We start from the raw sequence: 26,197 nt of genomic DNA on the forward strand, positions 1-26,197 counted from the left end.
TTAAGTGACTTGATATTTGTTCAAATTATTATAAGTACTTTAGCTCGTTTTGTAGTTATAAATAAAAATATAATCGATAAATTTTTGTGCAATCTTTTATTATTATAATGTATTGTAGAAATTATTGTAATCCAAAATAAAGCAATTTCATAGAAACATCTGCAATTTAATTACAAGGTAACGTTATCGCCTCATATGTGGCAACAGTGATAGCCAGTGAGACCTGAGACGTGTGACTCACACCTGAGCGACGTCAGTCTCGGCTATGTTATGGCGAAAGCAACAGACGCGGCCGGCGCTTGTGACGCGAGTGCACACGACGATGTTTTTATTCAAAATAAGGACAACGAAACAATTCCAATGACTATTAATAACTATATAATGAAGACAGAAAGTGATACCGAAAGTGAAAAAGTAAAAGGTGATCAGAAAATGTTAAGTGTTTCCAATAATGTTAAGAAAAAGAATAATAATTCTGATGAAAGTATTAGCGAAACGGATAGCGATATTAAAAAGGAAAATCGTAATGAATTACAACGAGATGACCGTGACATAATGTTCGTAAACGAAGCGCCTTCAGGAGCTAGATATGTGGATGATAACAATGAAGATAAATACACAAGCCAAAACTGCAGGCATATTAAACACAATAACTATAAAGAATTTGATAATGTAATAATAAACAATATAGGTGAAGGTGGTAAAAAATGCAATGCCCCATCTAAAAAGAATTTTCAAGATTCTGCGGAGGCGCTGGAACACACCTTGGTACAGCTGGGCCACTTCGGCCTGTACCAGCGCTATGCACTGTTTCTTCTATGCGTCCCAAACCTGTTTTCTGCCATGTACTCGCTTAATTATGTATTCGTAGCTGATCAAGTTCCTTTTCGGTAAGATTAATGTATGTATAATATAATTATATATAATGCGGTGTTTGTATATTAAATTGTTGATTGTTTAAGTAAGAGCAGTATGGTTTTTAATACTCTTAGCGCACAAATGTTCCCTAATGATTCTTTTAAAGTTTACAATCGAATATTTTGAACGTTATAACAGTGTCCCATGAGAGTTACTAACCTTGTGTAATCTATACAAAAAAATAAAATTATATGTCTGTGCCTTCAAGCTAATTGCCTCTTTTTAAGTTAATATTATTGCTTTTTGTGAGTTACCAATACCAAAACAATCATATTTTAGGCTACCGTTGTTTTTGTTTTCTGTTTTTAATATTTTATACCTACGTTGAAAGATTTTCGTCACAAAGTTAATTCTACGCTAATGAAGGCTTCGTCGAATAGTTTGCAAGTTGGGACAGATGCGAGACGCCGCGATTTTTGCAAAAACATAAAATCTTTTATATTTTACGTAGATACAAATTATTAAATAATTATATTTATCCACAATAATATTGATTATTTCGATAGAAACAGCGATAAACTTTGTATAAGCACCAGAAGTATAGAAAAACTTGAAGCAACAGGTTTCCGTCTCAGCAAAATCAATTTATCTTTGTTTGGGCAGTGTTTGATTCTTCTCGGATAATATATATTGATTTGATATTCATTGAATTTTGTTCTTAATTATTCTTTTGGACCCAGTTTATAAATAGCAAAAGTTTTTATTCTTTGTTTTTATGTTTTTTTCATGTTGCGGACGGGCAAATGGGTCACCTGATGTTTAGTGGTCACCATAGACCACATAGACATTGGCGATGTAAGAAATATTAACTATTACTTACATTGCCAACGTGCCACCAAACTTGGGTACATAATATTGTCCCCAAGTTTGGCCCTTGCGCCTGTAGTAATACTGGCTCACTCACTCTTTAAACCGGAATACTTACACCCTTTGAACTTTATTTAGCGGTAGAATACCTGACGAGTGGGTCGTAATATCGGTGGCGTTACCCCAGAGTGGAATGCCACTATACCGTGAAAATTGACTAAAATGCACTAGACGTCCGTATCTATATCAGTTAATAACACAACCAGTGTTTCCTTACCCTAAGCAACTATATAACAGAAAGTAGTAAAAGTAATAGCCTGTAAATGTCCTACTGCTGGGGTAAGACCTCATCTCCTTTTTGAGATGAAAGTTTGGAGCTTATCGCACATAGCATTCAACGCTGGTCCAATGCAGATTTGGGGATATACATATGGCAGATGTGTTTTACTTCACCACCAATTACAAGATGAATTATAAGCACAAATAAGCTCATGAAAAACACAACATATTAAAACCAATACTTGTTTAACCACTAAATTACTTTGGTTTTGATACATGGTGTAACGATTTATAGTGACATAAATGATTAAAATTGTCAAACGTCAGTGAAAGTATTTTATATAATCTTCAAGCCATAATCACATAAAACTTCAATTAATTAGGAATGCGAACCCGTCTAATACGGTGCAGATATTGAGAAATAATACAAAAGCACACATATCAGTTTATTTATTACGTTTTTAATGCAATCATGTGAATGTCTTGACGGGTGGAAAGTAATTATAAATGAATAAATGTTTCCAAGATTGTTATCTTGACAAGAAAAGTTAAAATTATAAGTGTTAGGCTTATTGCTTTATCCTACGGCGTATACTTATTAATAATATTATATATATACATACATATTAATAATAATAATTATGCTGCACTCCCGACCGAGTTAATGTCAGTAATACCCATCATTAGCTACATCCGTTATAAAATAATTGTTTCTCATTCTCCGTGTGGTCCGGCTCTATAGACCCCCATCCTCTGGGCTGCTTCGGACAACAAGTTTTATACAAAAAAAAATTAAGCTTTAAATTTAACGACTATTGGATAAATTACTACTACTACGTGACAATATTATGTTATGTAATAAAACATTTTAAGCAACAATTAATAATAGTCGGTATAACGGTTGTTACGGATTTAACATATTTCACTGTAATATGTTAATTTTTTTTTTTATATTCGCCGGGAGGGCAAATGTCTCTACTCCACCTGATGGTAAGTGGTAGTAGAGTCCAAACGCGACGACGGCCAGTACAGACGGGAAAAACATTCTGCACTAGCCGCCTTCGCCTTGCCGGCCCGCAAGATGCCTCTTCACGCCTCGTTTGAAGGAACCCGGGTTGTAAGAGGAGGGGAACACGTGAGCTGGTAAGGAATTCCCTTTTTTGGAAGTGCGACAAAGAAAGGAGTTGCCAAATTTCTTTGTTCGCGATGGAATTGATGTCTCAGTTAGGCGGTGACATCGAGAACCAGCTCGCGTGGACTTAAGAAGGAAGGGGGAAGCAGGAATTAGAGAGAATAATTCCTCAGAGCACTCGCCGTGATACAGTCGATAGAAAGCGCTCAGTGCTGCTATCTCACGACGCAATTGTAAAGGTTCAAGGGTGTTTGTGACCTTTACGTCGCCAATAATGCGTACGACACGTCGCTGCAACCGGTCCAAGGCCTCAAGTAGGTACTTAGCGGAGTCATCCCAAAGGTGCGAGCAATATTCCACGCAAGACCGTACCTGTGTTTTGTACAGCAGGCACAGTTGTTGTGGCGTGAAAAAACGCCGCACCTTGTTCAGAACTCCGAGTTTCTGTGAAGCTGTTTTTATAACAGCCTCGATGTAATCCCTTGGACTAAGTTCGCAGCGAACGTCGATTCCCAGCATGGCGATTTTGCTTTGCATCACCAGCTGAGTACCACAGAGGGAGGGAAGAGGGGAAAATGTTGACTTTTTAGCCGTGAGAGCGCATAACTGTGTTTTCTTGGCATTAAACTCAACAAGATTATCAGAGCCCCATTTGGCGATAAGCTCTAACGTCCTATCGAGTTCAATGACAAGATCCTTCCGCCTCTCCTCAATTTCCGCTCGCCCAGCCACTGCGCGTCCGTGGTATCCACCATGCACTGTACTATCGTCTGCATAGCAATGTATGTTCCCAAGAGAGAGCATATCATTGATATGCAGAAGAAAGAGTGTGGGAGATAGCACAGATCCCTGGGGGACCCCAGCATTCACTACATAGAATTGTGAAGCGCAACCATCAACTAAAACACGAAGGCTACGCTTGTGTAGGAAGCTGGCAATCCAGGTGCATAGCTAAACAGGCAGATTATATGCCGGCAGCTTGGAGAGAAGACTTCTGTGCCAGACCCTGTCGAAAGCCTTGGAGATATCGAGGCTGACAGCCAACGACATGCTTGTCGATAGCTTCACCCCAGAGGTGTGTTACGTACGCTAGAAAATCACCTGTGGACCGTTTTGGTCGAAACCCGTACTGACGATCATTAATTAAACAGTGATCTTCTAGGTAATGGATCAGTTGGTTGTTTAAAATCCGTTCCATCACCTTACAAAGTACTGAGGTGATAGCTATTGGCCGATAATTTGCCGGGTCAGACCGATCCCCTTTTTTGGGAACCACTTGCACATTAGCTCTTCTCCAAGCCTTCGGCACACATCCCGAAGAGAGAGAAAGTTGGAACAGACGCGTTAACACAGGAGACAGCTCCGCTGCGCACTTCTTCAGCGCTATGGCTGGTATTCCATCGGGACCACTAGCTTTCCGTACATCAAGTGATTGCAGCTCCGCACGCACATCACGTTGCCTGATTTTGATGTCAGGCATCGTATGGCCACATGAAGGTATTTTAGGTGGCAGCGCACTACAATCATCGATGACGGAATTGTCGGCAAAGAGTTTAGCCAGGAGATCAGCTTGCTCTTGCGGACTGTGAGCTAGCGATCCGTCCGGATTTCTGAGCGGTGGCAGCGAAGGTTGGCAGAAATTGTTTTGCACAGACTTGGTCAGACGCCAGAAGCTACGGGAGCCCCTAGGATGCGAAACAAGGTCATGACCAATCTGTACAATGCGCTGTGCATACGCCCTCGTGTATGCCTTTCTACAAGACTTGGAATTTTTATTGTAGTTTGCTTTCAGTGAGTCAATGTTAGATGCCCTGCTAATGCAGCCGCTGATCCACTTGCGATATGCCGCCTGCTTAGATGATACAGCATCGGCACATTCACGAGTGAACCAACGGTTACGCGTACTCCTACTGACGAGATCTGAGCTAGGAATGTAGTATTCCAGTCCCAACATGATCTCGTCAGCAACAGCAGCGGCACTAGCTGTCGGGTCATTCCCACTAAAGCAACGTTCCTTCCAAGAGACCGACGCATAGTAATCGCGCATACCGTCCCAATCTGCCGACTTATAGTGCCAAACGCGACGTTTGCATACCGCTAGTGGCGGCAGCTTGGCCTGTGGCACTCTAGTAGATATAAGGCTGTGATCCGAAGAGCCAAGAGGAGCCTGAACCACAACCTGATATTCCACCGGGTGAGAAGTCAGCAGAAGGTCCAGCAGAGATGGTGCTTGCCCATCAACGTCTGGGATCCTGGTGGGCTGATCAACCAGTTGGGTCAAGTCATGTGTGAGAGCAAAAGCATGAGCATTCCTTCCAGCATGATCAGTTTTGAGGGATTTCAACCACGATTCGTGGTGAGCATTAAAATCCCCCAAAAACACCGATTCCGCGTTAGGAAATTGCTCTTGCGCAGCATCTGCCACCCGACTAAGATGGTCATTAATCGGCTTGTCTCCAAGTCACCATTGTGGGATCTGTAGAAGCACACGTAGACTCGACTTGACGAACCAGGTCCACACGTACCACCAACATGGAGAAGGAGGGGTCCTCCAAGCAGCGCAGTCGGTGACAGCAAACATCCGTCCTGACGAACAAGCATACTCCGGCTTTGTCTTTGAAGGATTCTTCAAGCGTGTAGCCGGGATAATTAAGGTAGCTGGTATCGGCAGGACGGAGTATTTGTGTCTCCGTGAGAAACAACATTGCTGGCCGTGCTGTCTCGAGATGGTGGTGGACAGCGTTGAGGTTAGTGTGGAGTTCACGGATGTTAGAGAACTCGAACTCAAACAGCGAGGGTATGGTGGGGGTGCGCACCGCTGTACGACCGTTATTTCTGTTTTGTTGCGCTACCATTTGGGAAAAAAAAGAATGGAAAAGAGACGTGAAGCGAGCGACGTATTGCCACGATAGGGATGGGCAAAGTGTGGAGGCGTGTTTCCCCAAGTGGTTGCCAAAAGGAAAAATACACTGACCCGCCGGACGGAAGGGCCCCCGAACCCCCCCGGAAGTGGCCGCCGGGACTACACCTACCGGTCACCAACCGGCACGACGGTCCACCCCGAGATTATGCGTGGCCTGGTGGGGCAGCCTCACGAGCTGGTTAGGCACGCTCGGGCCCCTGTACTATGCCACGGGCGGCCAGCGGAACAGCCGTTTCTTCGGGTCTCCCTGTCCGGCAGGTCAATACAGTTTCCCCCGGCTAAATTTATCTATTCAATGATGAGTAGCTGGAAAGTTCAGTTAATTATAATTTATTATTATCTGTAATGTTTAGTCAAGGGTTATGTATCAGCATATACAATTAAACAAAACCACCTAATACCTTTATGACATCACTTTAGATTTGGGCTCTTTTAGATAATATTACCTACTAGTTTCTGCAATATATCATAAACGCACCCTCCGCACAGGGGCGATGACTCCAAAACCGAAGAAAATCACCACCAACAATCTTTCCCTTCCCCCCATTTTCATCATAAGTACAAAATGATAACCAACAATATTTAGAAAACCGTAACATCTATGTGAAAAACAAAATGCGTATGAAATGTGTATCTTCTCAGATGCTTAATAAAGGAATGTGAAGGACAAGGAAGCAACTTCAACAGCACCACAATACAGGAACTGCTACCAGAAGACCAATGTCGCCGTTATGAGCCCGTGTCACCTGATCAGCTAAGCTGCGCGCGAGAAGATTACCTGAACACAACCGCTTCGTGCAAGTCGTTCCTGTACGAGAACATGGACACTATCTATGCAGAGGTGGGGCAACATCAATATCACATGAGGTTCATTGTCTGCACACTTTTAATTGCCATGTTATAAAACCACTACCACTATTTTTTCTCGACTGCTCAAAAAAGTAGTGTAATGTTTTTAGGGTTAATGTATGTATACATACACACTACAATACTGGCATAGACAATTACATACATACATTTATTTTAAAATTTTTACTCTTCAGTTCATAAAGGATAGTCGTGTTTTTAATTGAATAAATAAAACATGATCTTTTACTAGTGTTTCGTTTAGTTCGTGGAAGATAAATATATTATATTTATTAGTTTACCAACAAAATACACATTGAAAAATTACAGAATTGTCAACAAAAAAAAGTTATGAATCTTATACCTATAAAAAAGAACAATATAATGTTTCTGCAAAGTATTGTACCTGCTCAATACTTGTCTCAGTTCGGTCTGGCGTGCAATGAATGGCAGCGGACGCTGGTGGGAACGGTGCGGAACGCTGCGCTGCCGTTTGCGTTAATTTTTACTGGATACTTATCGGACGGGTAGGGCGATAGTTTAAATTAATATCCTTAAACAAGACTGTGAAGTTTCCATAAATTTTTGGAAACCTTTTTACAGTTGGGGTCGCCGCACAGCATTCTGCGTCTTTTCTGGGTTTGCTGGTGCACTCGGAATCATCAAGTCATTTGCGCCAAATTATCAGTTATACCTCGCAATGGAATTCTTCGAAGCCGCACTTGGTTACGGATTTAACAGCGCCGCCTACGTCATGAGTATGTTGATGTAAATATATATTAATTTTAGTTCTACATAAGTTGAAGTAAAGGTTCTCTTTAAAATCCTTAAAATTTATTGGCTGTATGTACACTTCTTAAAGCGGTAACTTTTTGGTTTAGTGGTAGAGCTCGCGCGTCCTTCTTTGCGCGCGGCATTTGCGTGTGCGACCGGTGTCGGTTACGGGCTCGGCGGCGTCCTGTTTGCATTCATTGCAAGCGGCATCCCTTATTGGCGAGATTTACTTCGTACTATCCATACACCCGCATTGCTTTTCCCAATATATTGGTTTTTATTGGACGAGAGCATGCGCTGGCTGCACGCCACGCGGCGAACAGATCGCGCTTTAACTGTTATACGCAAAGTAGCACGATGGAATAAAGTATGTATTGGTTTCTTTATAATAAAATATGATGTATTAAATTATGTTTAAGTAAAGACTATTAATTCCTAGATTACTTTGGATGAAGATCTTTTGACGGCCGCGGGCGAAACAAACGATGTTGAAGTAAAATCTGAGGGAAACCCATGGTTCAGCTTGATAAAGTCACGTGTGCTGATGCTACGATTCGCAGCATGTTCATGGTGCTGGGTATCAGCCTCTTTCGTTTACTACGGACTTACCATAAGCTCAGTGTCCGTGTCTGGAGATAAATACACCAACTTCGCGCTTACCATGGCAATGGAGATCGTCGCATCACTACTTATTATGATGGCATTGGAACGGTTTGGTCGGAAACGATGTATATTTGTGGCATTTTTACTGTGTGGGATATCTTGTGTAACTCCATATTTTACTTGTAAGTTTATGTGATCCATTTATCGCGTATACGTTTATGAAAGTCCGGCAACCTAACGCTTCAATCATTACAGCGCATGCAGGCACAGGACTGGGACTATTCTTTGTAGGTAAACTGGCGATAACCTTTGCCTTTAACTCTTTGTACGTGTTCACGACAGAGCTGTTCCCGACAGGGGTGCGCTCCTCTGCACTCGCCGCCGTCTCGCTCGTCGGACGCCTCGGCTCTATACTCGCGCCGCAAACGCCTCTCCTAGTAAGTACTGTTTGATATGTCCGTACAGCACTATTAACAAGTATACTTAGTACGTATTTATTGAAAAGTATTACAAAAAGAAGAATAGGTACATGTAGTTGTCATTGTCGCCAGAGTGTTTCCGTACAAGCAATATTATACGGCGCATGCTCGGGATCCGCGGCTCTGGTGGTGCTGTGCATACCGGAGACGCGTCGCGTACCGCTGCCTCAACATATAAGGAATGCAGAGAAACTGCGCACCCCTGAACCCACTCTCGTGATACCCACTTCTACACACCTTTAAATATGAATTGACGACCTGAACACATGAGGTAAAGGCGATGATCAGTAAGAAATCGTCGAGGCTGTGGCCCTGTCGCTATCGACTGACTATTCTAATGACTAATGAGATTTTTGTGAATATATAATAATATAAAATATAATTTTTAATACATTTCCTATTTAATTAGTTGTATAAGCTATATAAACTTTTGAATGCGGATTACATTTTTATTAATTAGGAACAGACTTGTTATGTAAAAAACAAGATCTTGGAAAACTTTGAAATATTTTATCTTCGACAACGATAGTGATAATCTTGTTCTATTTTAATACTTATCTCGATAAAAACTCTCGTAACTGTTCATCGAGGTACGTTCTTGCTGTGCTCAGGTTTTAGACAAATTTATTATTAGTCCATCTGCAAAGGTGATTGTTATTTTTCACAAAAATCCCGATTTACTAATTATATAAAACCGCTGAATTCATTATCATTAATACTTCTAAAAATTACCCTCATATTGAGACGAGGCTGGTCAATGATAATTGACAGCTGCTTGAAATTAATTTCCTGAAACAGAGCTTGATGCACGTCGAACCAACACGTTTCATGACACTAGACTTTTATAATAATATCATTGTAAGTTGCGCTTATTTTTGTAAGTACTCAGCGTAATGTCAACTTTACTAAATTTTGATAAATGTAATTTATGTAATGTAAAGCTATGGACGGGCCCGACTGGGTGCCGCTTGGTACCGATATCATTACCTTCTATCGCTGTGTTCCGGTTTAGTTTGTACACTTACAGTTTTATCAAAAAGTCAAATAATCAAATCAAAATATTATTATTCAAATACATTTTACAAGTTCTTATGAGTCGTCAAACACTACCACTTTTATTTCTAGCCAACTAACCATCATGCGGCATTTGCTTGAAATCCGTCCTAAAGTAATAAATACTTAAGAATTCAAAATATACCTATTAAGTATAAAACTGTGATAATAAAATATACCTTTAGTTTTAGATGGTTTTTATTATGTGTAAATATGGTTAAGGGGTTGACGTATTGCAAGACTACACTCTCTTTATACAAAGTACGAACATTTGATTTGAAAAATCTTCAAATGCAATATCTGATGACAAATGACATTTGAGACGACGCTTTATAAATATAATTTTTGCAAAGTGAAGATAAGCTGGTTTTATTTTCTTTCTAACGTTTCTTTAGTTGCGATAAAATACTAAAGACGATATCTGACATCGCTGCTAAACGATATTCTCGAAGTAAAGAGATCAGGTTTAAACAATAATATAGTCATGTATGTTCAACGTTTTCCATTTATTTAAATAAAACATTCAATTGACCCTGTTTGTTTATTTTATTGCTTCAACTATCACCTTAAATACCCTTAATTTTAAAGTTTAACAAAAATATAGCAAATAACTTATTATTGTATGTATTTGGGGAGATAGCGAACGATGATATACGATGATAAATAAATACATATAAACGATCATATAAAAGTAAAAAATAACACTTCGACTTGTACTATTTTTTTTTTTTTAATATTTTGTTTACATGCTTTAAAATGTTTATAATAAAAATATTTATAATTTATCGAATAAGAATACTTATCTACATAAATAAAGTACAGACTTTATTAAAAAAATTTCTAATAATAAACAAATAAAACTTAAAGTAAGAATAGTTCTCCAGACCCTGTAAAGTCTTCTATCTTTAGTTCCCGCGCCACCTATCCAAAATACCCATGATGTCCTATATAATAATAATATATAATATGTAAAATATTATTATTGTAATATTTTGATCCCTGTTTGGTCGAAATAAATGTTTTTATTATTATTATTATATTCACTTAGCACCGTATATGAACATTTCTGCAAAGGCTCTCAGGGCACATACTACCGCTTGCGGGCAGGAAGCGTCCAGGTAGTAGTTTAGTGTGGAGCAGGCCTAAATGTATGTTTACTGGTGGTAGGGCTTTGTGCAAGCTCGTCTGGGTAGGTACCACCCACTCATCAGATATTCTACCGCAAAACAGCAGTACTTGATATTGTTGTGTTCCGGTTTGAAGGGTGAGTGAGCCAGTGTAATTACAGGCACAAGGGACATAAAATCTTAGTTCCCAAGGTTGGTGGCGCATTGGATATGTAAGCGATGGTTGACATTTCTTACAATGCCAATGTCTAAGGGCGTTGGTGACCACTTACCATCAGGTGGCCCATATGCTCGTCCGCCTTCCTATTTTATAAAAAAAAAATGTATATAATACTCGTAACGAACTACTAACAAACACTCAGTCTTATCACTGTTTTGTCGACGTGCGTCGTCGCTTATACAGCTACCTGGTGGTAGGTAATTGTACAAGCCCGGCGGTCATCGTCGTCGTCAACGTCGATATATTTCGTATTGCACTAAATATTATCTTAACCCTTACATATTATTGTGGAATTACCCTGACATCGCTCAGCTACCTTCAAAATATCTCTATATATAAAATATACCAATTATATAGCAATTACCATTTACGAACGATTATATTAACACGGTCGTACACATTTTATATGAAGTAACTTAATATAGTGAATAACTTTACATTTTAAATTACAGTTTATTACCTGCCTATATAATACATTTATAAAATTGTGGCTCATTTGCTTCTTTACTTTTTTTATTCAATTTTTTTCAGTCACAGTGGGTCGTTTACAAAAATATTTAAGTATTTGAACGTAAAACAGATTATCACACGAAATAAGTGTCACAATTACGAAACTATAAACAAATCGTTTATACATAGCTTAAATATATCATATTCTTGTTGTAAGGTTCAATGAACTCGACCGTTTGAAAACATACGTCCCCGTCATGCTCCGGCGTCCACAGCGGCAGTGAGCGGGTATAGCTCTCGCGGAGGATCGGGCTCGGGCGCCGGTGGAGGGGGGCGCAGGCGCGCGTACACCAAACGCAGCGCCGCCAGCGCCGCAAACGTGAGCGCGGCCGTGGACGCGAACGTAGCGTCGGGCCCGCGCCGCGCGTACACCGCCGACACGAACACGGGCCCGAGCGCGCGCGACACGCAGCCCGCGCCCGTCAGCACGCCCATCCACACGCCCTGCGGCCGCGGCCCGAGCACCTGCCGCGGACACGACCTTAGCGCCTCGCACTTGCACATCCTCACTTTATTTCTCCGAATACGAAACGAATTTAACCGACTAACTTTAAATATATCGGTTAAAACGAACCGAAGTTTATGGGTTCAATCCGGGTGAGCACATTTGACTCTCAGGTGCTTAACTTGTATATATAATTCATCTCGTGTTCGGCGTGTAACGCCTGAGATGGGAATCTAACCTATCTAACCTATTTTGTATACTTACCGATCCACTTTGGAGCAGCGAGGTGACACAGGCTCCTAACCTTCTCCTCAAAAGGAGAGTGGGGTTCTTAACCTAGCAGTGAAGTGCAGCAGAAAAAAGCATGAAAGTTTTCTTTTACCATACCTTGGAGAAAATGGTCTGAATGAGCGTCACGCCCAGGGGGTAGCCGATGGAGACGCACGTGTAACCCAGCAGAAATTGCGTCAGCGTGAGTCCGCGAGAGGTAGCACACCAAGGCTGTGAAATTTGCGGACACCCGCCGCCTGCCTCCAGTGACTCAGGAGCCAGTGGAGGGGGTCCCGGGCCCCACGGAATGCAGAACACGGAGGCCATACCCGTTAGAAGAAATCCGCCCCATAGTAACAATGCTCTGTTGAAGATTTTTATGGGTAGAGATATATAAACAAAACTTAGTATTTTTCTAACATTATCTTTAAGGAAACTGTAATATTCTGAATGTAATATTTCATCTACTGACTGTTAAGATTTTATCTACGATTGAGACCTACATTGTATTAAGCATATGCTGTTTGGAATGTTGCCCTGTTACCGGTACCTATTCATATATTTACTTGTTCGCCCTTCCAGCTTTGTGTAAGCTCGCCTGGGGAGGTTACCACCTACTCATCAGATATTCTACCGCCAAATAACAATACTCAGTATTGTTGTTTTCCAGTATGAAAAGTGAGTGAGCCAGTGTAACCACAAGCACAAGGGACATAACATAATCAGTTACCAATGTTGTTGGCACATTGACGATGTAATAGATAATTAAATGGGCGGTGGTGACCATTTACCATCAGGCTGGAAAGTTTACAATTTTATTGCTGACTTAAAGTTCAGTTTGCCTATCTGTATAATCTACCTCTCTTCAAATATTTTCGTGAGCGGCGTAATAAGTGCAAACACAGCGCAGGCAACGAGAGCTCCAGCACTCATGAGCGCGCCCATATACTCCAGCGCCTGTTTCTTGCTCCACGCGAACTGATCCATGGTCAGCGACGTGGCCAGGGTTTCCAGCAGTACAAAGTTGAACACGAGCACGAAAAAAGCGACGACCAGCGTCCAGCTGCTCACGTAGTCTGGCTTAATCGCCTTTAAAGCTTCTTTCTCTGTTAAGACATATATCGAGCAAATTTTTATCTCTTAATTGATATATTATAGTTTAACGATAAAAAGCATCGGCAGAACATTTAATGTTCATGAGATTAACTCAACTTTTATTTGGAATATTTAATTATTTTTCCATTTTACAATATTTTTTATTCATATAAGTATTTTATAACTAAAACTAAAATAAAAACAAAATACGCATTACAAATTTATATATAAAACGCGCGGTCTAAAAGATTATTCTGTGGCATTGTACCCAAGACTCTGGCACTATTGCCTCGCTGCACCGCTAGACTCAGCCTTTGGATTAAATAAGCGTCAGCTCTTGTATCACCAGAAGTGTAGACAATTATTTCCACACTTCTGGTGACCCAATGTTCCATTGTAGAATTCTATGTAACCCCATGTCAAGTCTGTCTCACCTGTTTGTTTTCCTTGGGCGAGCATTGCTTCTCGAGCTGCAATTTTCTTCTCTTTGAAGCAGAAAGGTAAAAAGAGTACAAAGTTGATTAGGCCCAGTATTGCGTTGATCCAGCCAGCAGCGGTGTACATGTCGAGGCGCAGGGGCTGGACGTAGGAGCCGGGAGGTGGGTACGACTCGCCGGGGCCGAGCGGCGCGGCGGCGGCCTGCATCGCCGGCCCCACCACGAAGCCGAGCACCTGCGCCAGCGACGCCCCCGCCACGGCGCGTGTCCGCTCACTTTCGCGAGTGGCGGCCGACAAATACGATCGCGCCACTGCGACGTTTGCTGGAAGTATAAGTATAAAAATCAAAGAATATTAATATACAAACATAAATTATAGTATATGAAGTACATACTTCATAAAAATATATGTAATATGTTACAAATTCATTGTACAGCCCACAAGTACATCTTCAGATGGAGCCTTTGTACCAGATTGAGGTCAGAGAATTCATTATGAACAAACATTGAATTTATATTTTATGTCCAAGTTTAGTGATGATAAACAAAATCATAGAAAGTTTTTTTCTTAAAACTACAATATTTACAGCTGGAAAATTTCCTGACAGGTACATTGTAAAAAGATATTCTCTCTTTACCAAGCGGTTGTCGTGTAATGTCGTAATAAGATTTCTTGCACGTCAGAGTTTATATTTTATAGTTCGGAATGGTTTATGTTTATTGGTTATGTCGAGTGAATATCACTCAAGAAACAATTTACCAGAGCTAATCCCAACGAGAGCGCGGGCTGCTAGCATCCAGTGGTGCGCGTGTGGTCGAGTGAGATGGAGTTGTGCGTATAACGTGGATGCTAACACGAATAATGCTAGCGTCGCCAGCATGGGTGCGCGAGCGCTGCCTGCCCGGTTTGCCCACAGCCCGAGCAGCGGTGAGGCCGCTAGTTGTCCTAGAGGACTGGCGCCCACGGCTAAGCCTAGCGCCTCCTTACTCGAACCGGGCTGTAGCTGCAATATTTCAAGACCACTTTTATATATTTTATTAACGTGACTTTTACATATTTCAATAAAATAACGCAAAACATACAGGATATTGATGACAGCTAATAAAACATTCAAAGCGGGAGGCGTTAGTCGCGTTTGTGTGTTTATGTCCGTATGCGTGTGTGTGTTTGTGTGTATCTGTATTATTGTTCATGTCAAATCATACATTTTCATATAATGAGAACAGTTTGAAGGTCTGTAGCGTAGCTCTAAATTTATATTTTGTCGTAACTTTGAATTGAAATTTTGGTTGTTTTAAAATTACCACGTAAATATTACATTCATATTATACATCGATCACATAAAGATGGCGTGTATTTGTAATGAACATTAATAATGTTAAATTTTTAAATATTCTCACATTACGCGATGCCAGTAGGTACGCTTTTTGTTTTTGTTTTTTTTTGTGTTTAAAACCAAATTACTTATTTTTAAGTTTAATATTATAGTTAAAAGTATGACATGATATAATATTTTTAATATGCCATAATATTTATATATTATGTATTTTGTAACAGAACTTTCCATTCGTGTCAGTTTCGTCTTATTTATGAAATTATAACATCCTACAAAAGTACGAGCTGACTATTTATAAAGCAATTCACTCGCGTGACCGCGGCGCAGGGCGGCCTGCTACGACCAGCCGGACTCCTCACTAGTATAAAGGATCATTTTATCAATTATTGTCAACTAAACAATTTTAATCTTTATGTTTCCCCTGTGTCACTCTGCGTTATATAACAATTTTTCTAATTATAATAACTATTTTATGAATAGGTACATCTGTAAAACAAAAATAAAATATAAGTAATTACTTAAAAAACAAGGTTATGTTTAAATTATTATTTAACAATTAATTATGTCTTGAATTAAATCATTAATATACGTTTACCAATATTATAGAGAATCAAGTGAAGTTTGTTGGTTCTTTTAATCCTACTACTATTATAAACGTGAAAGTTTGTATGTGTGGATGGATGTTTGTTACTCTTTCACGCAAAAACTACTGAATGGATTTCAATTAAACTTTCCAATAATATAGCTTATACATCAGAATAACACATAGGCTACAATTTATAAAGATATTGTGTGAGCTGTCCAAAATATGACATTAAATGTCAAGTAACTAGGAAAAAACCTACCTTTCTGCGAGCTATTCTGGCGTGCGCTGCCATAAACGTTAGTTACACATAATTATGTAATGTATGATAGACATCATTTAGTTTAAATGCGCGATACTACGGGTGCGGTGTAGCGAGCGTTACGGCGCGGTTCGCCTCCGGCGGCGGTGGCGGGCGGTGCGACGCACTTGTGTGGGGGAAGAAGGCGCTCATCGCTGAGTGCGCGACCCGAACGCGGGGAGAAGCGTGAGGGCAGACATCGTTGACTGTTGTCTCCGTTTTGCGAATTTTCATGGTTATAGCGATTTTTTAAAAACGGATTGTACTTCAAGTAATATAGGCCCAAGATTAGGTATTGGAAGTTTTTTTTTTTGGTTAGGAGTTACACTTAAATAAGATACTTCATTTTTATTTAAATTAATAGATATAGGTTACTTACCTGTTCATTATACCGAATTCCTTCTTTTTTTTTGTAAATTACAGAGGTTGTAGGTAGGTTAGTAATTGGTCCTTTTTTGGTTGATTTATGATATTGTAAATAACGTGATGTATATCAATGCGAGTTACCGAACTTGGAAGGCACATTGTGAAGGCCACAATTTTAACTGGAGAAGCCAAGGGAGACAATGTTCTTATACCGCGCATCCCAATCATACCCAATAACTTGCCATTCAATTTTAAACGCCTGCAGTTCCCGTTAAAAGTCGCATTTTCAATGAAGATCAACAAATCGCAGGAGCAAACCTTAAAGGTAGCAGGCATACATTTAGGCACGCCATGTTTTTCTCACGGTCAGCTCTATGTGGCTTGCTCACGTTTTTCCAAAGCAAAAAATCTGCATGTTTATGCTGAAGGAAAAAAATCGTTAAATATAGTTTATAAGAGCATACTGCAGTAGCTAGATAACTATAGGCCTATGATCAGGGTTCTGCAGTGCCTAATTACCGTATATTTATTATATTGCCAATTTTCTTATGTTAAAATATTGTCAAGCAGTTATATTTTTCAAATGCGACTCAAAAAATATTTATGTCATAATGTTAGTTCTTTTCTACGCCACGCTAATATAAGCTACTCCAAATACTAATCCTGCGTAGACGAAGTCGCGGGCACCAGCTAGTTTATTATAAATTAAAAGAACCAATTTATGCTAGCTTACAGATTCAGGGCGGACAACATAATGTAATATGTTGATATGTTTAGTTTTTAAGTTAATACGACAACGTAGTCGGAGAGAAACTTGCCAAGAGAATACTGCCAAAGCTTCAATGTCTTTGACATCAAACATAACTTTACATGTAGAGTTACAGATCTCTTGAATGTCTACCGAGGTCCGCGTGACGACGTTAACATAATACGTAAGTTACGGCTTATCAAAAATGGGAAAACTTAGAAGATGATAGAGGTAGTTTTTTTTTAAATAGTTTTTTCATGTGGCCTCGACAGCGTAGTAAATATATATATATATATATATATATATATATATATATATATAACCTATGAAATGAGCGTTATGTCGTACTGACCACTTTGATCTGAAATATCTCCTCTTTGGTTAAGAATTCCAAATTCAAATTTATAAATTCATTTAGCTGGTACATATACGGTGGGTAACATATACTTTGATTGATTAAATATAATTTACAAAAAAAAATTGACTATATTCCTCCCGTACAAAACGCCAATTTTATATGGAAGGACCTAATATACAAAGAATAATAATAAAGAAATACGATGTAGTAATATTATAATAACGATATAATTTTATTAGATGCATGGCTTTCTGACTTTGAGAAGTACTTAGTCCTGTATATTATTTTTTTCCGAACCTGGTCCATAACCTGGTAACTCGGCTGGCAGCTTGTCTGGTAGGTCGACTGGCAATTCGGATGGCAACTCGCCAGGAACAATGCGGACTATGTCGCTTGTCGGATATTTCAGCGTTATCAGACCGTCATCGCGTCAACCGCACGTCATACGACTGCACTTTATTCAACAATTTGCGCAAAATTAAGTTTAATCATTTATAAGTACTTGACTGTAATATTCATTAGATTGTACTTCTCTATGACAGATTTATTCGTAATATTCAACAGATTTGTCCCTATCAATGCACATTTGATTCGCCAATTCTACTTCCTTCACAATTTCATAAATCTTTTGCAGTCAAATAGATTATACTTCCATGTTAAACTCAATAAGAAATATTAGTAACATAAAAAGATGATTATTATTTAAGAAATCACTAACAAACTTCACGAGGCTCAACTTCAAATGACGTTTCTCGTCTCTCAGATAACTATATTCTACACGGTTAGCCCTTGGCTCTACAACAAGTATAAACCACTCCTTATACTATCGATATGCTGCCAATCATGGATCCTTAAATCTGGTGCCCTTGTTCCTCCAAATACATGGCTCCCTCACCCTTCTAACACACCAACAAATTTTATTCAGGTTTGGTGTTGTACAATTACCTATGTCGTTAATTGGCCCTCAACAAAAGTTCACCTACTGTGGGTAGAGAATATTTATATTTAAATAGTAAGTTTAGTGAAACGTTTAATTATTTTTAAAGCAAAACATGAGATGTAAATATATGATGATAGTCCACTTTGCATGAAGTTACTCTGATTCTACAGAGGCGCCATAACAGACGAGTGTGCTAGGAAAACTATAAAATCAAGAGCTCTTTCTTAAAAGTATGTACACGTGGATACGTTTATTTTTATTGAAACGCTTCTATTAATACATTATGATAGCGTCGCCGTCGTGGTGCGATGCCGGCGTCGCTATCCGAGTGCAGCGCGTGCGACGGGCCGGTTGCGGCCGCGAACTTTGCCTTTGCGCGCTTTGTTTGTTCTGATTACATTTGAAACTACGTGTCCTAAATGTATTAGTACCTACATATCGTTTTTCCAACTATTGCCTATACTTTAGAGTTAGAAATAATATTGTAATAATTATCGCTTCTTCTTTTATATTTTTGTGTACCGAGTGCGCCGTGTGCAATTAAGTCTAAGTAATACGATTAATTTGTATTGATAATATTTGTCTCGTGTGGTAGCAGATTGTTTTTTAATTATAGAGCTTTGTCTCTAAAATTCTAAATACCTAAATTATACCTCTGAACTTTAACACATTATGAAAAAGAAAAAGTATTAATATCATTTAATTTGCACGAGATGTAATTCGATTTATTGTAACAGATCCTTAACGCTCGAAAGAATTTGATTTGGTATCAGATCGTATGACGATAAATAACCAGGTGACGAGGCGTAACTAACCACTTTAATGCGAGGTCGTCACATCATGTAGTTTTAATAATTCTTTTGTAGCGTTTTGTCATATTGATGCCAATTATTAGCTGGTATCAAGTTAAAGTTTCTTGAAAATCCGGTTAGTGTTTTTAAAATGAATCGGAACAATGCAACAAACAAAACTGAAGTAGATATCTGTATTATATTATATATGTTATATTATAATGGCGATTGTTTTTAAATTATTGTTCGAATTAGGAACCATTAGTACAGTTTTTCAATACGCTTTATAATGGGAACTGTGATAAGCAATTGTTATCAATAATCTTATCGTTACTGATGTGTTTCGTACAACTAATTAGGTCGACGCGCCTGTTTTAATTATTTACATATACTATTTATATATACTTGTTGTATGGTGATTAATTCTCGTTGAAAGTATTAGATTCTATTACTTATTAATAATAGTTAAAGATCACATCGTTACATTTTTTCAAGAAAAACATTTTATTTATGCCTTAAGCATCAAAACTTTTACAAAATATAAACAAAATGTCGCAATAAGAAACAATGAACTGTGTTATAATTGAGATCGTTTGTCGTGGCTCACCTTATCTAGGTATGGCCAGACGCCCGTCAGGACGATGCTGAACCCGAGGGACATCTGAAACATGGTGAAGTATATGACGTAGACGCTGCGCCACCGCTCATGCCGCTCTTGCGCAGACTCCAGCGCATCCCCGGTGTCCAGAGCATGCGAACCCTCCGTGCGCTCCTTGCGCCCCACCAGACCTTTCAACCACTCCATATTTTTTTCAATGCCAACGAACTCTCGTTATATCAGCTGTATTGTTTATCGGTGACATTTGAAGATACACTAGCACTTAGCATTTCACTGTTCCTAACCTAACCTATTTAGTACAATAACTTCGTACGATTTGATTTTACCGTGCTCGTTCACGATCGACTTGTAAACAAAGGAAAGTAAACGAAGAGGCGAGCGCGTCGTCCGTCGTGCTCGCTTTATGCAATCCACATCGAGACTGGTATTTGAGAATTCGTTTGTTGGCATCATGTCCCTCTCTACAGACATAGGTCTCGTTGTGACGACACACAACTCGACAGTCGATTACCGAGTAGTCGACTCTACTAACAACATTTAAATAGCATAATATTTCAAAACGTTTCGTTATTCTTGACATTTGAAATTTATAAGTGCAATAAAAGTACAAACACTTTTAATCCAATCAAATATTAATGATAATTCAATGCATTTACATTATTTTACTTGGAGATCGTATGATAAATAGAGCCAATTTTACTTTTAAAGTTAGAACGCATAGTAACTATTTAGGCTTTCAAATAACATACTTTTATGACATTAACGTTAATTATGAAGATTAGCAGAAGGGTAATCGCTGCTGTAACAGTAACAATTGCTAATAAGTATTAAGTTCCATTCATTGATTGAAGGTGATGAAAGATTCAAATCATCTCAGTGTTATTAATTATTATGAAATCAACTTATTAATACAAAATAGGTCTAAAAAAATTGTGTTAGAGAAAGATACAATAATGAGTTAAGAGGTGTTCAAAATATGAACATACGACTAAAATCTCTTAATTCGTTAAATAACTTGCTAAATGTTACTGAAAATGATATGTTTTTATGATATCTAGGAAATTTTGAGCAATATGTTTTAAAATTAAAATAAATATTTAAGTAATAGTCATGTGTTTCTTTATTTATTGTATGTTTTGTATTTAATCATTTTTCTGTATATTTCAATTATGTACTTAAACAAAAGACACCCTGAATTATAATTGTCAGCTATTCTTAACTCATCATTGACCATTAAGCCTTTTTTAAGTAAAATAAACATCTGTGATTACTGATTAAACTAGAATATTAATTGACTGATTGAGAATGACAAAATTTCCCCAAATAAAATCCATTTGCATATGGGGTACTTATTTATGATTTTATAGTTAAACTAGCTGAACCGTGCCCACTTCGTTGGGTGGTAAACATTTTAACTTGTGGTCGATTGGCCGAACAATAATAAAATTGTCTCGCAAGTTTGATATTTTAAATTATCTCTTAAACTATGCAACTAGAAAACAATTTGTAAAAAAAATATATTTTAATAAAATTTTCTTGGTAAAAAAGCAATTTATTTCTAAATAGATTTATTGATTGTTGTATATGAAAAAACCGTGTAATAGAAATATCACTCAATAGATTACGACAGGGTCGTGGTTCGTTACCTATGTCGTATTATCTCTTTACCCATTTGTCCAAATTATATGCAGTAAAAGGGAAAAGACTTTTTTTAAATACTTGATAAGAATTCATAATTATATATAATATTGGTCATAAACATGACCTAACGATTTAAATTATTTTTTCAATATAAAAAACTACTTTTGACTTAAATATAAAATTTAGACATAATTGTCGCTTACTTTTTTGTAGGCATTATCAAGCTCTACAACTTTTCTCTAGCACCGAATCATATATCTTCCATCGTTTAGGCAGCTTTCGTAAGAAACGATCAGGTCTTTCGAGTCGTCCGACTGTTTTTTCACCGACTTAATTTGCAAATCCCACTATCACGAAAAAGTCTTTTCAATTTTCGGGTAATATATAGCCTATGACACTCACAAATGTGGCGTTCTATTGGTAAAAGAATTTTTAAAATCGGTTCAGTAGATCCAGAGATCCCCTACAACCTCACAAACTTTACCTCTTTATAATATTAGTATAGATTGAGGAAAGTGGCACGATACATCGTGCCTACAATATAGTTAAATAAATAATGCCTTCCGATTCTTCATAGACATATTCAGAGAACGAATCTTCTTATCACGTGAGACATTGAAAGGAACTAGGAAAACTTGAAGTGCCATTTTGTCCATATTTCGATCGTTTTACTTGAAACTATATCCAGAGCAGCTTATAGCCTACTTATTAAACCTGTAGCCGAAAATTTTCTCAAAATAATTAATTTTTGAATAAACCTATATACAAATAATATTTTCTTATTTCTTAGGCTAATTTCTATATATTTGTAGCATATAGTCTACGTGTGCTTAAAGCATAGATTAAAGACTTTCTACTTTTATAGGATATGATCTGTGGGCTGCAAATTATGAAACATTGATTTGACAAAAACAGATAACATCGATTTTGGTCATCCTGTGCTGCTTAGTAGTGCAGTCTTTTTACGGATTCCGAAGTTTAATTAACTGAAAATCTGTTACAAAATGCTCGCTTCACGTCCCATTATTTCCCGTTTAATGCAACAAACTGGTACGTAAAGTTCACCAACAATTTTTAAATTAAGTAAATTTATATATTATTATTTTTACCCCTATAGTTTAATTGAACCTTTAAATAATATAGATCATCAATAAATTGTGTGAAGATGCATTTCCCCTTTCACATACAAATACTGATAATCCATGTTACATAACTCATAAAATAACCTAAAACGTCTTAGCTGTCAATAGTTTACTCAAAGTATATTTTCTATTCTCGGCTGATTTTTCGCCAGCTAGCTTTTTGAGGAATAAAAGAGACGTTTTGACTAATGCTCTATATAACTGACTGTCAAAATGTTCACAAAAAAAAATAACAGGCGACTGTACAATCGACTTCTAATAGAATGTTAAGTATAGACTGTCATTTGTCATTATTTGAAATTAACTTTACATTAACAATATGTTATACAAACTGGTATAATATGGGAATGACTATGCTTAGTGTATTGTGAAAATTATATCTGTTGATATTGATTATTGGAGCAAAGGTGTACCGAGACATGTCTGTCTGACTCAATACATATATTTGCTGCACTTGAAAGCACTGATAATTTAATTTAAGAAATCGAATTTGTCTGTACCACTAGTTCGCCGCTACAATGCCGGACTTCAAAACTTCAAGCCTCCCAGTATGGATGAGCTACCTGTACCCCAAGGATCATGGCAAGCACAATATGATGCTAACCAGCGTCGCTACAACTCCATCCTCTTCTTCGGCATTGCTTTCGCTGTGGGTTCTGTGGCTCTTGTAAGTTTTTTATAAACAACTACATATATATGAAGAGGCTTGAAATATCATTTTCAAATGTTTGCCAAATATTGAGTTATTTGGAATTTTTTTTACCACTTTCATATATTTTTTATTTTCTATATTTCACTTATAAGAACCTTACTTATTTTTTAAGTCTATTTTGAAAATCTTTTACATAAAGGTTATTTTTATTGTAATTAAATATGTATTTTTTTTTTCCATTTCAGGCAAAAGCATCAGGACTTCTATACCTTAACTACGCTCCACCAAAATCTTTGGATTAAACATTCTATTAACTTGTTCAATATGTGATTTAATGGCTAGTTAATTTAAATATAGTGTCTAAAATGAATTATGACTTATATTTGACCTATAAAATAAAATACCTTCCAAAAAAAAAAAGAAAAAGACTTCAAAAAGAGTACTGTTTATGCTGAAGTAATATCACGGCATGGTAGTGTTTATATATACAGTATTGTGACTAGGCTCTGCCCTTAAAATAGGACCTACTGCCGCGCTTGACGTACACGCGATAGGGCTGCCTGCCTACAGTATTTTATTTTCATCTGGTTTGCGATTGTAAATATTACATTTTTTTATTTTAAGAAATGAAATTTGTTTTGAATGAATTAGGAAGTGTTCAATAAAAATACATATTGTATTTTTTATTTATTTATTTAATCGATAAACCACAGTATTTGAAATATGGCACTTAAAACAAGAATACGATAAAATGACAGATACAATTTCAAACACTTAATAGGTATATACAGCATTAATAGTTACGTTAGCCTCCAATAACAATTTTTTTAACAATACTCTATTTAATAAATACTACAGACTGCAATATAACACGCTTATTAATTATTTAACATTCAAACAATTAGCAAAAAAATAAAAAAAATGAAGTAAAAAAAATAAAAATAACTAACAATAATTACAAACAATGATAATATAAGATTTTTAGAGATAATACCGTAATTTACAAAGTTCTAATATTGAGTAGAATATAACAAACTAAATATAACAGTAAAGATATCACAATCATAATAAAGCTCCCAGCGTTAATTTTTTGCGAAAAAGAGGTACTGAGTCGTGAAAAATGTCAATGCCATCACTGTTGGCTTTATTATATAAGTTTATGAGGTGGTTGAGTGGAGAGTATTTACCTATATTTGATTTGGAAGTTCGAGAGGAGAAAATTTTTTTTAGAGGTTGTCTAGGTGCAGTACGTGGCACTGCTATGTTAATATTTTGTAGTAGATCTGTTGCATCCAAGTGGTTATTCAATAATTTATAGAGAGTAATTAGAGAGGCAATTTCGCGGCGTTTTTCTAGAGTGCACAGTCCAAAATATTTTAAACGTGATTCATAGTCGGCCTTATAAGGGCAACTGTTACTTCTACTAGCCAGTAATTTTGTAAATTTGTGTTGTATGCGTTCTAACCTTTCAATGTAAATCTTATAATGCGGATTCCATACTACAACCGCATATTCTAAAGCGCTACGTATAAACGAATTGTACAAAGTTATGATAGTTGCCGGTCTCTTAAAATCATTGCAGTTACGTCTGACAAAACCGAAGCTTTTCCAGGCCTTCGTGGCAATATGATTTATGTGAGTGTTAAATTTAAGTTTGGCGTCGATCATAACACCTAAATCACGAACAACCGAAACTTCCCCGAGCGGTTTGCCCTGTAAGCTATACTGATGTCTTATTATGTTTTTATTTCGCGTAAACTTAATAAACTGGCACTTATCGACATTTAGTTCCATTCCATTCAAATCACACCATTTTTGTATGGAGTTTAGATCGTCTTGGAGCAATTTGCAATCATTCATGGATGTTATAGAGCGGTAAATCTTTAAATCATCAGCAAAGATAGAACATTTGCTGTTCTTGATACAGTGTGCAATGTCATTGATAAAGATGATAAATAATATTGGGCCTAGGTGTGATCCCTGTGGAACACCAGAGGTCGCAATAAACTCGTGAGATTTGTAACCACCGAGTGTAACTCTCTGTACTCGATCAGATAAGTACGATCGGAACCAAGATAGCAGGGGGTCATGAATGCCGTATAACCTAAGCTTGTAGATTAAGATTTTATGATTAACTTTGTCGAACGCGCTACTGAAGTCGGTGTAGATCGAGTCAACCTGTTGTTTATCGTCTATGCACCCAGAAATGTAATGTATGTAAGTTGTGAGATTTGTAGTGGTTGACTTACGCTGGCAAAATCCATGCTGATCACTTGTAATCATGGTATTGATATATTGGGACAAAATTGGGGTAATTATACTTTCAAAGGTTTTGGATAATACGTTTAACATTGAAATCGGTCGGTAGTTTCTTACATCGCTCTTTGATTTCTTTTTATGAATTGGTAAAATATTAGCTTCCTTCCACTTCGTAGGAAAAGTTGAAGTCTGAAGAGATGTGTTATAAATAATTTTTAATGGGAGTGCGAGTAATTTACACGTTTTTCTGAAAAAAAGAGGAGGAATGCCATCAGGACCAGCTGACTTGCTTGGATTTATTGAACGTAATGCCTTCGATATAGTACGTTCATTTAGTGTGACGTGAGTTTTTGATTAGTAGATTTAATAAACAAACCACTAACATTTATACAAAATGACAATTATAAAATTTATTTACATTCCAATATTAGCAACTCACAAAATCGTCACCCCGTTCGTCACTGCGGCGCATTCGCGATTGTAGTTGCCAACCATACTTTATAATTATAACGTATCCTGCTTTATTTTTGGTAAATATACTT

The 26,197-nt window shown here is 37.6% G+C and overlaps 3 protein-coding genes across 3 annotated transcripts; 2 read left to right on the forward strand and 1 right to left on the reverse strand.

Annotated features, from left to right (window-relative positions):
• Positions 1-264: 264 nt before the first annotated feature.
• Positions 265-10,350, forward strand: LOC126772144 (organic cation transporter protein-like). The gene is made up of 8 exons (XM_050492322.1): positions 265-890; positions 6,702-6,900; positions 7,332-7,432; positions 7,509-7,663; positions 7,787-8,046; positions 8,119-8,464; positions 8,538-8,719; positions 8,834-10,350. Exons 1-8 carry the CDS (start codon positions 271-273, stop codon positions 9,002-9,004), a joined length of 2,034 nt encoding a protein of 677 aa, XP_050348279.1. The 5' UTR covers positions 265-270; the 3' UTR covers positions 9,005-10,350.
• Positions 10,351-10,462: 112 nt separating this feature from the next.
• LOC126772147 (major facilitator superfamily domain-containing protein 8) lies at positions 10,463-20,415 on the reverse strand. The gene is made up of 6 exons (XM_050492329.1): positions 19,950-20,415; positions 14,679-14,922; positions 13,916-14,242; positions 13,246-13,492; positions 12,504-12,750; positions 10,463-12,136 (listed from the first exon to the last, which is right to left on the reverse strand). Exons 1-6 carry the CDS (start codon positions 20,145-20,147, stop codon positions 11,867-11,869), a joined length of 1,533 nt encoding a protein of 510 aa, XP_050348286.1. The 5' UTR covers positions 20,148-20,415; the 3' UTR covers positions 10,463-11,866.
• Positions 20,416-22,482: 2,067 nt separating this feature from the next.
• Positions 22,483-23,766, forward strand: LOC126772149 (uncharacterized). The gene is made up of 3 exons (XM_050492331.1): positions 22,483-22,652; positions 23,251-23,411; positions 23,642-23,766. Exons 1-3 carry the CDS (start codon positions 22,607-22,609, stop codon positions 23,696-23,698), a joined length of 264 nt encoding a protein of 87 aa, XP_050348288.1. The 5' UTR covers positions 22,483-22,606; the 3' UTR covers positions 23,699-23,766.
• Positions 23,767-26,197: the final 2,431 nt, after the last annotated feature.

Source organism: Nymphalis io, chromosome 12 (assembly GCF_905147045.1).
Source record: "Nymphalis io chromosome 12, ilAglIoxx1.1, whole genome shotgun sequence".
Taxonomy (NCBI): domain Eukaryota; kingdom Metazoa; phylum Arthropoda; class Insecta; order Lepidoptera; family Nymphalidae; genus Nymphalis; species Nymphalis io.